This window comes from Apteryx rowi, unplaced genomic scaffold (genome assembly GCF_003343035.1).
Source record: "Apteryx rowi isolate R43461 unplaced genomic scaffold, aptRow1 scaffold_16, whole genome shotgun sequence".
Classification (NCBI taxonomy): domain Eukaryota; kingdom Metazoa; phylum Chordata; class Aves; order Apterygiformes; family Apterygidae; genus Apteryx; species Apteryx rowi.
Genome location: NW_020447863.1, coordinates 5,029,483 through 5,045,923, shown reverse-complemented (window position 1 = coordinate 5,045,923; position 16,441 = coordinate 5,029,483). Strand labels below are relative to the sequence as shown.

The window sequence follows — 16,441 nt, the reverse complement described above, 5'->3', positions numbered from 1 at the left end:
TAGCCAAATGCTAAGAATTTTGTTTAAAGATTAACGTTAATTTCTTCTATTAAGGATAGCAAAAGTTGATTCTTCTACAGGCAGTGGAATGTAGCTCATTGTTTAAAATATTTATATGCAGTACTACTTACCTCAAAGAAGAAAGTGAATTCTGCAAGCATTCATCTGAAAAATTATCTTCTATTTCTTAGCTGACTAGAGGCGTTTTAAGGTGCTGTTTTTCAGACCAATCAGTATGAGTAAAGTCAAGGTGTTTTGATGGCAGATAGTATTCTTTTCATGATATCGAGAGACAGACAGACAGACACAGAGGAGGGGATAGCTTACTACAGGAGAGGGGCGGTGTTATTTTGAATGACTCTCAGCTACCTGACTCAAGAATTACATTTTTTTTTTTCCATATAACTTGAATTCCTTAGATTCCTTGAATTCTATCATGAACTGTTTTCAATCTGAAATAATTCTTACATGTTCTCAGCTTTATCTGCAGTTTTGATATGGGAGTTAACCAGTGTTGAAGGGCAGCTCTTCTGTACAAGTTATAAGGCAATTGAGACACTTTATTTGTGACTAAAAATTATTTGTCCGTCCTAGCTAATTACTGCTTCTGTTTGTTGTTTTGGGTTTCACCTCTGCATCATAAACCTCTGCTGATTTATTATCCTGTAAATTACAGCAACATAAGGGAAAAAATTTGCTGTGAACCTGTGATTGTGTTGTGATAGCAACTTTTTTTAAAAGCTAGTTGTTGGAGGGGAGGTCAGTACAAAAAATGTTATGTAGCTCAAACCCTGTGACTATGCAATGCCGAATTTGGGGTTGCTTCCAAAACATCTGGTCATGCCCATTTGAGAGAGAAGGTACTAGACCAGGTGGGTCTTGATCATCTTTGTCAATTCCTTGATTATTTAATCAATGTAGTAATATCATAGAAAAGTAGGACTTCAAGGACTGCTCAGAGGTCATTTAGTCTCTTTTCATGCCCAAGGCAGAATCAAATATTGCTAAGTCATTTCTGGCGGGTTTTTGTCTAAGCTGTTATTGAGGATCTCCAATGATCTTCACAGCTTTGTATGCAATCTATTCCAGTGCTTACGTCATCTTAGACATCAAAAAATTATTTGTAACAATGGTTTTGGTGCTAGTGCAGCCAAAAAGCCAACGATAGTTTATAAGCAGACCTGATAGAGAACTTGTTTTTTTTTTTTTTTTTTTTTTATCGTGGGATATTTTCATAAATAAAAACTTTTTCTTAAAGTATGGGTAATAATATACAACCACAAATATATAAATACAGGAAAAAAATCACGGAAATCAGTTGAGTTGATACTACAGATCTGAAATATTTTGACAGGTGCTTGTCAGGTTCTTTACATTGGATATGTTCCCATGAAACAGATTGGTTTCAATAAAACTATTTTTTGATGAAAATCTGTTCTTTTTAACAGCTGTAGGTGTAAAGAATAATTTTGATTATTTTTAATTGCTCTATTTTTTTCAACTGAAAAGAATAGAGGAAAAACTAGCATAGCAGTTACAATGCTAAAATGTTTTTATCTCTGCTATAGTGTTTTCCTGCTGCAATAAGGTTAATGACTAAGGGCAAATTCTTCTATGGCTGATTGCATTAAATTGTATTTTACTATGCATGTAGCTCTCTAAGTCGCTTTACTTCCGCAGTGTGAAATACTGTTAAATGTGACTGAAGTGTCGGGATTTGCCTTGCAGGTTAAGCTGTGAGATGCCAGGACTGCTCAGTTAACGTTTAGCATAAAGCAAGAGCCACATGATTGAGCCTGTGTTTTTGGCCCTATCTGTCAAGGTGCTGCTAGTAAAATCTCATGCTTTTGAAGATTTATGAGTTTGGATGGGGTGGAACGTTTTGCCCAAGAGTGGCTTTTGGGTTCCTTATGACATGGTGTGAAGCACCCGTGCACGTGGGATACTGCGTTGTATGGGCAGTACTTTGAGATGAAACCGAAAATTCTGTCTGTGCCTGGCGGCTGATTTTGTCCCATGCACAGGATCATATTAGTGATCAGATGCGGAGCTGGGAAGGAATTTTCTGCACACCGGCTTGGTAGGAGCTCTAGTATTTTCCTCTGCTCTCTGCCTCATGAGGCATGGTTTTTCTGTTAAGATCAGTTGATGCACTCAACCTGATGGTCTCTTACTCTCGCACGGGTTTGGGAGTTGACTTCCAAACTGAGGGCAGGTGTTTGGCCATCCTCCTTCCTAAGTGCTCTTCAAATTTAGGAGGCAAACGCCCACTATGCTGTGAGGTTCACGTGCGGATGCACACAAGAATCTGTCACTTTTGGGAAGCGTTTGGTCTACAGCGCACATGAAAAGCTGCTACTTGTACACAGCACAGCTGATTTGTGTGAGCAGGGAAGGGCTGTGATAAAGTGTCAGATCATTTTTTTCCAGCGTCTCCGTGATACTGACAATCTTTTCTGGTTTCACCTTCCTTTGAAGATAACTTTGTATTTCATGATTTTGGAGGCATGAAATGTTGACTGAACTTTCATGGCAGGTGATGTAGGCTAGTCTCTGTTTATTATATATCCTTAGAATCTGGGGCAGATGACCAATATAAAATCATTATGGATTTGAGTCTGTTCAGGTGAAAAGTTAACATTTTTTTCCTTCTTGGGGGAAAAAAAATGGTTGTTGTGTAGAGAAATACAAGAATTATGTCCCATGTTTTAAAGAGATCAAAGTACTTATAACGTTGTCTTTGAGTCATTATTTTATTTGCTTTGTCTGAATCCTACTTTACCTTCTCGGATCTGTTTGTGTGTTCTGATAAGTAAACTGTATTCCCCCTACCCTTTCTTCTCCAGGATCCTTTGCTGTTGAACGGTAAAGTGACACTGCATCAGGTTACTGCTGGGACTGTGGTATCGAGGCAGGGAGATCAGGTGAGTATCATCTGAGAGTGAAGAGAGAGATAACATATAAAGTGGTCTTTAATGGCTTTTCTGGAATAGACCAAAGGTCCTTTTATGCTAGTATTCTTTCTCCACAAATGACCCATAGTAGATACATAAGGAAGACTGAGAAAAAGGTAAGCAGATAACAGTAACATTAGTTCTCTGGCATGCTCTTCCAATCTCTAGCAATTTGCAGCTCAGGGACTTCCTGAGTCAAAGGTAGTTTATTTTACTTTATTTTTTATTTTACTGCCTGTAAGGAATGTATTTTCAAGAATACGTCCACTTGCTTTTCAAATACATTGAGATGTTCAGCCTCTGCAAGATCCTATGGCATGTACTTCCACAGCGTAACTAAATATTGCATGAAGGACCACTTCCTTCTGTTTGGCTTTTGTATCTTATCATGAGCTAATTTTGTTTGATGTCCCCTGTCTTCTGTACTGGAAGAGACGACAGTTATTCCATATCCATTTTCTCTATGCCACTCATGACTTTCTAACTCCTTCTCATGTCCTGTCTCAGTCATCTCTTTTCCAGACCAGCAGATCTAGTCTCTGGAAAATCTTCTGCTATCCAGCAAGACCCTTATACATGTATAAAGATGAGCAGTAACTGAAGTATATATTTATTAGCTATACTTAGTGATAAAGCACTGGCCTGGAGTTTGGCAATGCTGAGTTTGATTCCAGGCTCTGCCACAAGAGCTGCATGTGCTTTTTCCTGTGGAACAGAGATCTGAGTAGAGACTGATCTCTGGTGCTCTTGTAAGAATGTCCCAGATATTAAAGTGCTGATGAATGCGTAATCTTAATAAAGATATGTAGGATGTTATTGCTTCTTGGGTAGGGACAGACCAAAGAGAAGAATCACTAAGAATTTAGATCGTTCATGTGCAGTGACTCAAAACAGCAGTCCAAATGCACAGCAGGCAAACTTCACTCATCTTCTTTGCATGGCATTGAGTTTGTAAGAGAAAAAGAAGGTCCGCTGATGGTTCTGAGAGCTTTTCCTGTAAAGAATCATAGAATCACAGAATGGTTGAGGTTGGATGGGACTTCTGGAAGTCACCTAGTCTAACTCTCTGCTCAGAGCAGGATAAACCAGAGCATAGATAAACTAGAGGTTGCTCAGGGCCATGTCCAGTTGGGTTTGAGTAGCTCCAAGGATGGGGACTTCACAACCCCTGAGCCACCTGTTCCCATATTTGACCACCATCATGATAAAAATGTTTTTTCTTATGTTCAGGTTGAATTTTTTATATTTCAGTTTGTGTCCATTACTTCTTGTCCTGTCACTGGGCACCACTGAAGAGTGGCTCCATCTTCTTTACCTCCCCCCTCCACCTCCCCCATAACATCGATAAGATACGCCCCGTCCCCTTCACGCTTCTCTTCTGGCTAAACAATCCCAGGTCTTTTGGCCTCTCCTCATACACAGAGTAGCAGTGTAGCCAAAGTCACAGTGGAAATCTGGTACCCATCTGATTTCAATTTCTATATGCTTCCATATGCCTCCATGAGAAGGTAAGGAGTATTTGTTCCTTGTAGCTGGCTGTGCAGCCTTTTTGTCAGGCCTTGCGCTGGTGGCTTCTGGTGATATCACTCCATTGTAATAGAATATTTTTTCCCTGTGCAATGGAAATCCAATGTTATTTGTTTATAGCAAAATGTATTTTGGTATTAAAAAATGCATTTAGGATACAACAGGATTCATTTATAATACTATTGAGTAGCTAGAAAAGCTTATGCAAAGCAGATAAGGGCAGCTCCAATTACAATTTTACTGCACTTTGCTGTAGTGCAATGTCCCTCATCGTGCTGCTGTGATTATCCCATCATCTGTGTTTGCAATTCTGTCCTTATTTTCTGAGGTCTTACAAATGGAGCCTTTGTTTTTCATAACCATGCAAAGAGAAACACATTTTTCAGTATTGTGCCTGCTTAGTTTTAAATATTCATAACCTGCTTTTAATAATTCACCATTGTGTTTTATTTTATTACTTAATCGTTTAAAAGCTACAGGGAGCTTTCTGGCAAACAGATTGGCCGTGATGGTACTGTCATGGCGATAATTGCTTTAAAAACTGCGGGGATTTTATTTGAGCTCTGTCTGTATCTTCTCCAGGATGTCAATGTTTGCTTTGTGATCTCGGGAATGCTTCATGTGTACCAACGGAAGATAGACTCCGAGGAGGACACCTGTCTGTTCATTACCCATCCAGGAGAACTTGTAGGCCAGCTAGCTGTCCTTACTGGAGAACCACTGATTTTCACCATCAAGGCCAATCGAGACTGCAGTTTCCTGTCTATTTCCAAGTCTCATTTCTATGAGTGAGTTCTGCCATGGAAATATATATTGATTTTTATGACCCTTTTGAACATGAGTGGTGGGTGCGCGCATGGTGTAGTATTGCTAGAAGGCATCTTGTAGCAAACCAGATAACTTATGTGAGGATTTTAAGTGTCCAGATGAACTGAGGTCATTTATAAATGGTTTTTTCTCCAGCAAGAGGTAATGCAGGGAATGTGATAATACTAAAAGATGATCATCTCTTTTGTTCCAGGTTTGTAGAGCACTTAGCCCTATGAGGTCTGATTTATGACCAACATTCATACACTCAGTCATAATCCAAATAATAAAATGCTGGCCAGAGCCCATGCTTTATTGGTTTAAGTGGTTTTTTTTGTCAGGCCCTTTCTCTTAGACTCATTACTTGTTTTTACTGGAGAGCTACCCCAGTTCTGTTTCCAGCCATGGTGGAGTTAATCAGCCAAGGCTGTGGTGATATATTGGGAACAATCAGTCTTGATGTAACTGTAGATTTTCCACTCTGACAGCATACGCTGAAGAATAATGCGTCTCGGTGAGACAGATCCCTTTCTGGACCATGTAATACGTGACTTGTGACTTACAGCTTAAAGGGGAATATATGTGTGTATTCAAAAACAACAACAAACCCAAACAAACCCAAACCCAATATAGTGACTGTGACTCATCTCATTGTCCCATATTAATGATTAATACCCTCGAATCCTTCCATGATCCTATCACTTAAGACCTAACAGCAGTTCGCACACATACATTGTATTGAATATTTCTCTCTAGTTCCTCTTCTTACCTTTGTTTTCGACATTCTGCTCGAATGTACCATCAGTCCTGCATTATGTGTAGTACTTCTTGAGATTGTGTTTTCTAGGCCTCTATTATCTTGTACATCTTCGCCCACTTTTTACTTTTAAGTAATTCTAATTGTTTGTCTGTACTCCAATTCTACCGCAGAATCTTATTCTGCAAGGTTTTTTTTTCTTTCTTTCTTCTCAGACAGAAGGCTGTATTCTATAAAAACTGAACATGTTGTTCTCTGCAGCATCACAGAATCACAGAATGGTTGAGGTTGGAAGGGACCTCTGGAGATCATCTAGTCCAACCCCCCTGCTCAAGCAGGGTCACCTAGAGCACGTTGTACAGGATCGTGTCCAGGTGGGTTTTGAATATCTCCAGAGAAGGAGACTCCACAACCTCTCTGGGCAACCTGTTCCAGTGCTCCGTCACCCTCACAGTGAAGAAGTTTTTCCTCATATTCTGATGGAACTTCCTGTGTTTCAGTTTGTGCCCGTTGCCTCTTGTCCTGTCGCTGGGCAGCACTGAAAAGAGTCTGGCCCCATCCTCTTGACACCCTCCTTCAGATCTTTGTATACACTGATAAGATCCCCTCTCAGTCTTCTCTTCTCCAGGCTAAACAGGCCCAGCTCTCTCAGTCTTTCCTCATAAGACAGATGCTCCTGTCCCCTAATCATCTTTGTAGCCCTTCGCTGGACTCTCTCCAGTAGTGCCATGTCTCTTTTCCATGCTTGGTTGACTGTATTTTCCCGGGGCTGTGTGGCAGATATCAATTCTTTGACCTGGTTTCTGGTAGATGCTCCCCTCTTGTGCCATTCTGTGCAATAGCAGAGCTATTTCTTCCAAAGTCCTGCTTTCTCTGTCTGTCTGTCTTCTACAGTTTTCCTACTCATTTTTTACTTTAAATTTCACTCTAGTTGTCTCAGCCATGCAGTTAGTTTCTACTTTTTCCTCTTTTTCTGCTTTGATATCCAGTCCTGGATTGACTTTCTCATTTGCTCGAGGTTTTTTTCAAGAAGTCTCTCTTCTGATCTCTCAAGAAGAGTTGTTTCTTGTTTATGCCATCTTACCTCTTTGCTTTTACTCGCCCCTCACCAGTCGGTGATCTCTAGCCCTTCAGTAGATCATCTCTTCACCATTTTTGGAACCTTTCTAACCCTTTTTCTCCTTTAAAAAGTCCACTGCCAGTTCTTTGTATTTTACTATCTCTATGATCTTTCACTGTTCCATCATCACAATTTGCACGTTCTCCTGAAGCCCAAGCCTTATATCACTGCTAACTTCTGTTCCCTTATTTGCAAATCGTATTGTAGAAAATCTTTGAAAAGCATGAGGTTTCTCCATCTCTAAGTTTGTTCTTTTTTGCTTCCAGCTCTATTAGAAAGAAAAACCTGCTGATAAAGTGAGAACTACGTGTTATTTTCCACTGTCCTGCCTAATTCTATGTGCCTAGTCCTGTAACCTTAGGCTTTCTCCTTCACGCAGAATCTTGCAGGATTGTTATTTTTTGTTGTTGTTCTTAACCTAATTACTGACCAGGAGAAATTTGACCATAATCTCTGTACTTCTCCAGTATTCCTGTCTTTCTTCTTGTCAAATTTATTATTTTTATTATTTTTTCTCTTTGAGCTGCCCCAGAACACTGTATGTGTATTACTCAATTATTAATGAGAAGGCAAAGCAGAAAGAACATGGTTACTGGTAGGCAAAGAACACAGTAACAGGAACAGCCCAGGGTTTGGAATTACATGTTGGATGTTGGACAACAGATTAAAACCTTTTGACTGAAACTTTGGGGCAAGAGCCTTTTACATAGTACTAAGATGGTTAAATAGCTCTCTGTAAATGTAGAGTTTAAGTATAGGGGTGACACAAGCTAATTATATAGTATATACCTTAAATGCCTTGCTATTTTGCTGAAGTGATGTACTAAGTGTGCAGTGCCTACGCTGCAACTGTTGGTGTCTCCTGACGAATAGTGTAATCAAGTTGTCACCAGAATCCCTTGAGGGAATATGTTCAGCTTCTGCAGTGCTAGGGAGCAGGGCTCTGTCACATTTTCTGCTTCAAGAAACTTCACAGTTTAGAATCTAATCATGTGCGCCTGCCGGAGAAGCAGAAATGCCTTGATTTATTTTGTATTGCCAGCCAAGTTAAATTACATCCACAGGAATATCTGCCTAAGTCCCAGGCTTCCGTAGACACTGGTTTAGCCCTTTCATAGCTATAGTTGGTTGGCTTTCTAATAAAGAATCCTGAGGACACCTTCAAAAGCAGTTTTCTGGAGTACAAGCTTCACCTTTTAGTTCTCCCAGTGCCATGCATGTGACTAGCAGAAGAGCAAAGACGAAAATGCCCCGGTGAAAGGAAGGAAACTTAGCTGATAATGGGGAAAAAATCTGCTTTTTTTCTTCCTGTGCATAAGGGTGGGTTTTTACCTTGCATGCTAATGCACCTCTGAAAGCTGTGTATTCAGTGAAATAACAAAGAGCTCCAGACTGAACTAAAAGGAGCCTGTTACTAGCTTACCTTTAGAATGCATGGGTATTAAGATACATATCTTGAGGGAGGAAAAGGAGTAAAGGGCTTTTATTGATCACAGCAGAGAGCCTGTGTGGGAGGAGACTTTGAGGGCTAAATAAGCTGGTGAAGTAAAAATAATGATCTAAACCATTCAGGAGTTTTCAGGGGATTTATTTAACATGTAGAGCAGCTGAGAAGAGGATGGGACTGTGTGTGTGTGTGTGTGTGTGTGTGTGTGTGTGTGTGTGTGTGTGCGCAAGGGGGGAGATTGCTTTATTTATTTATTTAGTCTGTGTCTTTCCCAGCTCCTTCATCCTCTGCCCCAAGTCATATTAGTGTGATAAAGTTTCTATAAGATAACATGTTGTTTATTAGTGCAATAACAGCTGATTGAAATCAAGGTGATCTGCAGGCATCTCGGGTAGGAGATGCTGGAAGGCGTGGAAACCTCAGGGCAAGATAAAAGGGGCAGGAGGAGAAAGCTGTCTTGCCATCCTCTGTTTTTGATGGCTGGATTTTAAATAGTGCCAGATGTAAGAGCTGATATTCAGTTTAACTTATGTAGTAGCACATAAGAGTGCAGGGATACGAGAGTGAGGAGTTCAATATGGAATAGGGACATACTCCTACAAGTCAGTTCCATTTCAAATTCAGGGATTTCAGCTGAAGAAATGTTAAGGTTTGTTATTGCAAAAAGAAGTAGTTTGAGGCGCTAGGTAAAGGGGAGTTGAATAGTCAAGTGTGATTAACATGACGGCTCCCTACAGTACCCTGGGGGCCGCACTTGACAGTCGCTGTCAGTTCTGGGTCTCTGGCTGCAGCTCTAGAACTAAGGAATGACAGAATTGATATTTAGAAACCGTAGGGCAATTTCTGTGCTTCATCCAGACAGTAAAGAGCAGCTCCTGGTGAGTTTGTTTTCGACATCACATTCTCAGATTGTATATTGCTATTCAGACTTTCTTTAAATGCTGCCAGGTTCCTGTGGTCCACAAAGAACTGTATTCCAGCTGGGGGACAGACCTGGACAATGCTCTTTCCATGCCTTTCTCCCCTCCTTTCTGTTCCTTAGGGTGAGGAAGTTAAATATGAAGCTCACAGGACTTGCGCTTGGTGAGAATTCCCACGTAGGCAGGGTCTCCTAAGTAGATTGCCTTTCGGCAGTCGGGTTCCTTCATTGTAAAGGAAACATCGATTCAGAAAATATACTGTGTATTTATATTTTTTCTTTTTTTTGTTTCTGCCCATGTATGGCTTTAATGTATCTTTAATTTATAGCTCTATCATCTGTATCTGCATACGCTTCATGCACTGGATCCGCATACACTTATCTGCTCCCTTCTTTCTGAATTGTGCCACCTCTTGTGAAATATCTATTTTATGGTAGTCTGCTGTGCTCCAGCCAGAACTCAGCTGCTCTTGATGCAGCACAGGAACAGGGAAGATCCCTGCACTAAAAGGCTTACCATCTGGTGATAAAAAGTGATCAGTACTGAGTAGTACTTTACTTTGGTAAGAATTTGAGTACTTACATGAGCAAAGCTGACAGGATGCAGTGATCCCTGGGCTGTAAAGAATGAGAAATAAGAGACCCATTAGCAGTTATCAGGTATCTATGAGAATGATTTTCCTCAGGTCTAGCAGTCAAAGTGTATAGGTTGTAATTACCACTGACAGCCAAAATCTGTAACAATCTCAACATTTTTCAGTTTGGGAAGAGTATCTGATATCTTTATAGACCTAGAAAGATCTGTAGGTCTATAGGCCTTTAAGCATCACCCAAAGATTCTGTGTGAAGATCAGAAGCTTTATTAGAAGATGTTTCAATTCTTTGTGATCTTTGTAACAGGGAAAAAGGAAGGTTTGGAATACTGAGCAGGTCTCTTAACATGTTAAGTTTGAAGCTCTTATTTTTTTTAAGGTTCTGCCCTGAAAAAATGTAGGTGAAACTGTCAGAACATGTGCATGTGTGAGAGACCGAGAGGAGCAGAATGGCAGGGAGGGCCAGTCTTCCAGACAATACCAACGTTTTCCTGAGTGTAAGAGGCTTTGAATGGGAAATTTGGAGGGTGGTTCATAAACAAGCGCTAGCACGGCTCCCATCCATCCAGCTGCTCAATTAAAGAAGGGAACTGGGCCAGGCGGCAAGACGAGAAGCATCCTACTTGCGTAGTCCTACTGCCAGCAGGACAGCATCAGCTTGCGAGTGGCATTTGATTGGGGCTAGACTGGAAGGCTGGCCACCCCATACTTTGTCTCATTGCCATGGATGTCGTGTGGCAGTCAATGTTGGAGAGCACGTGCATGAGCACGTAATAATTTTTGAAACTAAGGCATATTTAGCTGCCCGGTTGCAAAGGCAACAGCTGCATTGTGTTTTGGGGAAGGTGTTTGTGTCTGCCTCTTCCTGCTTGGCAAGGTACTTGAATAACATTTTTTTTTTTGTCTTCTAGGATAATGCGGGAGCAGCCCAGTGTAGTTCTGGGTGTAGCCCACACTGTGGTAAAGAGAATGTCCTCATTCGTTAGGCAGATTGACTTTGCCCTGGATTGGATGGAGGTCGAGGCTGGACGAGCTGTTTACAGGTGAGATGTAGACAAAATTCTTTGTCTGTTGAAAATTTAAGTTTTCAAAGCTGAAGAACTGTGCTCCCTTTTGTGTCAGATAGAGTAAAACACTCACTGGGCTGAATTTACCAACCATTCCATGGGGTTTGTCTGTCTACCTATTCAAGATTTTTCTGCAGTACCCTTCAACATCCCTTTAGTCTCTTGTCTACAGCTGTTATTAAAATTCTTTCATGCTATTCCTCATACTTTACAGTGTCTTGGAAAGCTTTTAAAGTGGCATAACTGATAATTAAGACACTAGACAGTTGTACGTTCTCGTGATAGTTTCTGCGTTATCAAGGGCGTGAAGATTATTGCTCAAGGAGTTTTTCAGCCTTTATAAAATAAAAGGCAAAAACAAAACTGAAAGTGAATTCAATAGGTTTGTTCAGCAGTAACTTGAAAATGTGCACTGTTATCCTTGATTATCCTTGTTAAGTTCAAGTTTTCTTTGGAAAGCTTTAGTTTTATGGATTTTGTACCAGGATGCATTTGAGTCATGATATGGTTGCAATGGGGGGAAAATAAAGGTTTAATTTACTACTTCTGCAGTGCTAATGCTAATGAAAGTCTTGGATTACTTTGCATCAAAACAGTCATAGTTGTTAAGGTCTTGTCAACATCTTTTGGAATTCCTTGTGTTAATCTTAACTCCAGTACCAGAAGCATTGCACTTGGTCTGTGTGCTATGTTTTGCTGGAAATCTGCATGCCAAACAACGCTATCATGCAAGCTTTATATGGCAAAAACTTCCTTATAGACTGAAGTTGTGCACCAGAAGGGAATTCCAAATCTTGAGTCACTTAGTGATTTTTCCTTTTCAGCCTGCAGAATTCTTCTACTCTTTCATTTCAATCTTGCAGTGATAACAAGCTCCTACTGTAACTAATAATGAGCTTGTTGTCTCTTCTAGAAGACATTTACATTCTGGTCGTCAGCTTCCAGACCTAACATTAACCTCTTGTTCACAGCTTGTACGTTTAAAGATTAAATATAATTCCAAGTCACCTTTTAACAGAAGCCTATTCAGTTTCTTATTTGTTTGTTATGTTTAACTATTGATTAAACACTTTCCTGTGACCTCTAAGCCAATAAGGGAAAGATGATGAACTTATTTAATGATTCTAGATGCATTTGCTGAGCAAAGATGCTTCCTTAATGCTTGTTATTGATGGTGCTTTCTGCAGGCAGGGTGACAAGTCAGACTGCACATACATTGTGTTGAATGGTCGACTTCGCTCTGTCATACGGATGGATGATGGAAAAAAGCACCTGACTGGTGAATATGGCCGAGGAGACTTAATTGGAGTGGTAAGAGCAAACCTCAAAACTTAAATGTTCAGCTTAGAAATTGGCATTGGCCCCACACTAAACAAGCAAAATGAGGTTATCAAATCTTTCGCTGATCAGGTAGTAGTCTTAGTTAAGGACTTCCACAAGTTTAAAAGCTGGAAAGCCACTTCTACCTGGAAACTTTAATGATATTATAAAAATAGGATTATCGGACTCTTTTATAAGAAGGAGGGAAAAAAAAAAAGGCACAAAAACCCCACACAATCAAGCCAAAAAGCCCTGCACAATGTTGTTCTGTGGTGTGTGTGTGTGTGTGGTCTTTTGTGTGTTTTTCCCTCATTGTGAGGCATATGGCCTCTACTGTGGACTAAATAGTGGTTTGAAGAAATTTAAAATCACAGACTGAGCTTAGCAGGGGCTAAACTCTGCCCCAGAGGTGTCTAGTCTGACCTGCTCCTCAAAGCAGAGTGGACTTCAAAGCTACATCAGGTTGCTCAGGGATTGTGTGATTGAATTATTAAAAGGTATTACAGCAACTTTTTATTTCAAAACTGTAGTATTTATCTGTGTTTAGTCTCTCTCCCCTGTTCATTTTTTGCTTCTCGGACCTAGTTGAACAACTGAAATGGTAGTTCTGTGTCATAAGTATGGATGACTTGTTTGGCTTTTGTGTTTAAAATTAGAAGGCTTCTGAAATGTTGAGATTGTTGTTCAGGCCCCTTTCTACTTTCTGAGCTGAAAACTAAATATTTAATGCGTATCTGTTTATACCCAGAAATTGTGTACCTCTGAATAAAGCAAATGTCAGAGTTGGTATTAGTAGTACAGGATGAAATTCTTGTTATACGGATCAAGAAGTAGAGGAAGGAGGAGCACATGGCTGTTTTCCACTAGACAGCTGATTCAGGACTGGGCAGTTTGCAAAAGGTGATATTTTTGGAAGTGGCATGATCCAGACGTTGAGTGTTACTGGTGTGTAAGAGGCTCTCGCCTGCCACTTTACTTCTCCCCCTTGATCGCTAGATGTGCCTATAATAGGGAATTCAGTCTTCTGTAACTGGGGCACAAGATTATCGTTGGAATGTGAGAAAACTAGTAGTCTCTGGCAGGTGATTTGCGGGCTTGTGTCCGTATTGTAAAGTATTTGTGGCACAACTCTCTTGTATTCTGCGAGACAAGGAACTGACCCACCATCTGTGGGCTTTTTCTTTTTCTTTGGGAGAATTAGAAAGTTTTCTTATAACAACGGCCAAGTCGCTGGACCTTTTTAACGTGTATTCACAGCTCACTTTTCACTTGGCCAGTGACTCTAAAATAAATTGTATACCGTTCTGTGATGACTGCAGCCAAGTACAGGAGGCAATTTTGGTGATACTTGCTGGAGTACTGGCATGTGAAAGCAGAAGACAAAGATGGTCTTGACTAGAGATTGCACTGCGCTCCTTGAGTTATATATGGATAGTATTTAAGGATATTTTTCTCAAGATGTCTGCTACTTCTGGCTTAGGATTTTTTGTGGCTTGGGACTACATTTGGAGAATGTGGGCTATTCTTGCTGCTAGGCGTGCTCACAGATTCTTTTTGGGATACCTCTTTGGGATACCTCATTAAGGGTAAAATGACATGGTTGGACAGGAACAAAGCTGAGATCTTTTGTGACTATTTGTACTCGTATGAGGTCTTTGAGCGTGTGAGTAAGGTTTTGTCAGTTTTGACACATAGAAGCGTTTTCCTGCTTTCTTTCAACCCTTGTGATCTGAAGCTTGCCTGTCAAGCTTCTGGAATTTTGCAAAGCCAAGGTTAAAACAACAGAGCTGTTCTACTTTCTGAAAGAATTTTGAATGATAATGGAATGTATGGTCTAACCTCTACCTCCCCACGCCATGAGTAGTGCCATTTTTGGTGTAACTGGCTCAACTATTTATCTGGTGAGAAGGGAGAGAGGTCGATTCCCCGGATAGGCTGGGACATGTTTGCTGCAATGGTGCCAAATTTGCCGGTAAGTTCCTAGGCACGAATGCAGAAATACCGATAAAGTTTATATCTAAGCTATAAGTCACTTTTCTAGATCCATGTTATGACATGAATCATTTGAAGACTTTTGTGACTCTGTGGACGTCATCTACTCCTTCCTACCCACAGCTCCCAGACCCACTGACTCATGCTGCCATTTGTTGAACGAATCTTAATGCTCTGGCTGTCTTTCGAAAACAAGGGGGAGGTTTTGTAAAGATTGCCAAGATTACTGTAGCCGTTCTTTGCAGAGGGCATTAGTAAAATGACATTTTTCCTTTTAAAAAGATTTGTTTATTCCCATTCTGTAACATCTGTTATAAACCTTTAAAAGCCTGCTATAGTTTGTTCCAGAAAGTAAAGTAAGTGGAGGCTTCTAGATGCTCACGGGAATCAATTATGGGTAGTTTGGCCAACCCACGGCACCTTCTTCTTCAACCTCCCTCCAAAACCTCCCATGTTGTTCTGTACTGTCGGCCCTAACTAAATATAAGAATCTTGTAGTTAATCTATTTCTGTTTATTGCCTTTATCTCAGAACTTCTAAAATGCTAGCTATCATACGCCCAGGATATGACTATCTGTCATCTCTGCTTTCAGAAGAGAAGTCCTGAAACATGAAGGGTTTGAGACAAGATGCTTGGTTAGTTTTTAAGCATGTATGCATGTTCCCAAGGCTAAACTTGTGGTTCAAACTGTTTTGTTCCTCAGATTGACTCATTGGCATCTGTTTCAGAGGTCTGTCAGTTCAGCGGGAGAAGAACAAATTAGAAACTCTAAAGCCTTCCTGCCTGGTGGTGTTCCTGGAAAAGTTACCAAGCTGGTTATGTGAGGGGAAAATCGATCTACTTGCTGGAAGCCTTTCTGGAGGGACACTGCCAGCTGCTTGCCACTGCTGACCCTACAGATGGGCAATTCCAGTTGTGGTATCAGTTGTTGTTAAGACTTCTCTGTGGGCTTTCCATGTATTTTATTTTATTTTTTTTTAAGACAACGACTCTATTAGATAATTCCCTCCCACTTGAAATACAGCTGGCAATAGCGCTATTGTCTAGAGACTAAAACTTACCCATTTTGGGCAGAATCTTTTAATTTGTTGGTGTCGTTTGCCACAGATGCACTTATGAAAAACAAGGTGCGATGTTCATTTCTTTGTATTGTTGTGTGACCTAAGAAGTCCAATGCAAGGAGCTGATGAAGCTGGGGAGCAAAACAGGTTCTTCCAGATGGGTTAGGGGATGCTCCATGCCTCTGTTGAGATGGGTGTTTTTGCTTGCTGTGCTGTTGGAAGGAAGCTCTACGGTGCGGAGAAAGGAGAAGGGAGGAGAAAAAAAGTAGAGTCATCTTGCAGAATGATCTTCTGCCAAAAAGTTCCTTATATACTCCTCCTTTCCCTCAAATATTTGGATGAAGTAGAACCTCCTGGGTTATTGGCTTTTTTATTTAAGTCAAGACTGAGATCATCCTAAGAGGGTTCCTGAAGTAAGGCTGCAGTATTTGAGATGACAGAATACCTGGCAGTTCTTAGGGGAGACAGTGACACTACTTTTAAAAGCTGGAGGTTTTATTTAGCTTATAGTTGGACTTATCTGTGGCCACCTGCTTCAGAAAACTGCTGACTGCAATGTCTTACTGGCAAACCAGTTGGCTTTCAAAAATACTTTATTCGGAAAGTTGCAAAAATGCTTTGGTTCCTTGAGGATCCTTTCTGCTTTTGGTTAACCGGAATATCCCTTCTTATTAATAGGGATTATAGCTAGTCATTTTTGGAAACTGCATAGCAAAACGGGTGCAGAAAAGCATTTGTGCATTAACACTTTCTTTTAATGCATGGCAGCACAAGTGATAAATTATGGAAAAAGAATCCTTATCAGGCCAGCGCTGCAGCAGACCAGATTTCTTGCTGTGCAAGAAATCACACTTTGCATTCAAGCAATAATGGATA

At 40.5% G+C, this 16,441-nt stretch overlaps 1 protein-coding gene across 5 annotated transcripts in view; it reads left to right on the top strand.

The window, feature by feature from the left end:
• Positions 1-16,441, top strand: part of PNPLA7 (patatin like phospholipase domain containing 7) — a 129,252-nt gene that overhangs the window by 26,654 nt on the left and 86,157 nt on the right. For all 5 annotated transcript variants that reach the window (XM_026059647.1, XM_026059644.1, XM_026059645.1 and 2 more), the window contains 4 exons: positions 2,847-2,924; positions 5,064-5,269; positions 11,036-11,167; positions 12,379-12,502. In XM_026059647.1, coding sequence (XP_025915432.1) covers positions 2,847-2,924; positions 5,064-5,269; positions 11,036-11,167; positions 12,379-12,502 — 540 coding nt within the window. The remainder of the gene's footprint in view (positions 1-2,846; positions 2,925-5,063; positions 5,270-11,035; positions 11,168-12,378; positions 12,503-16,441) is intronic.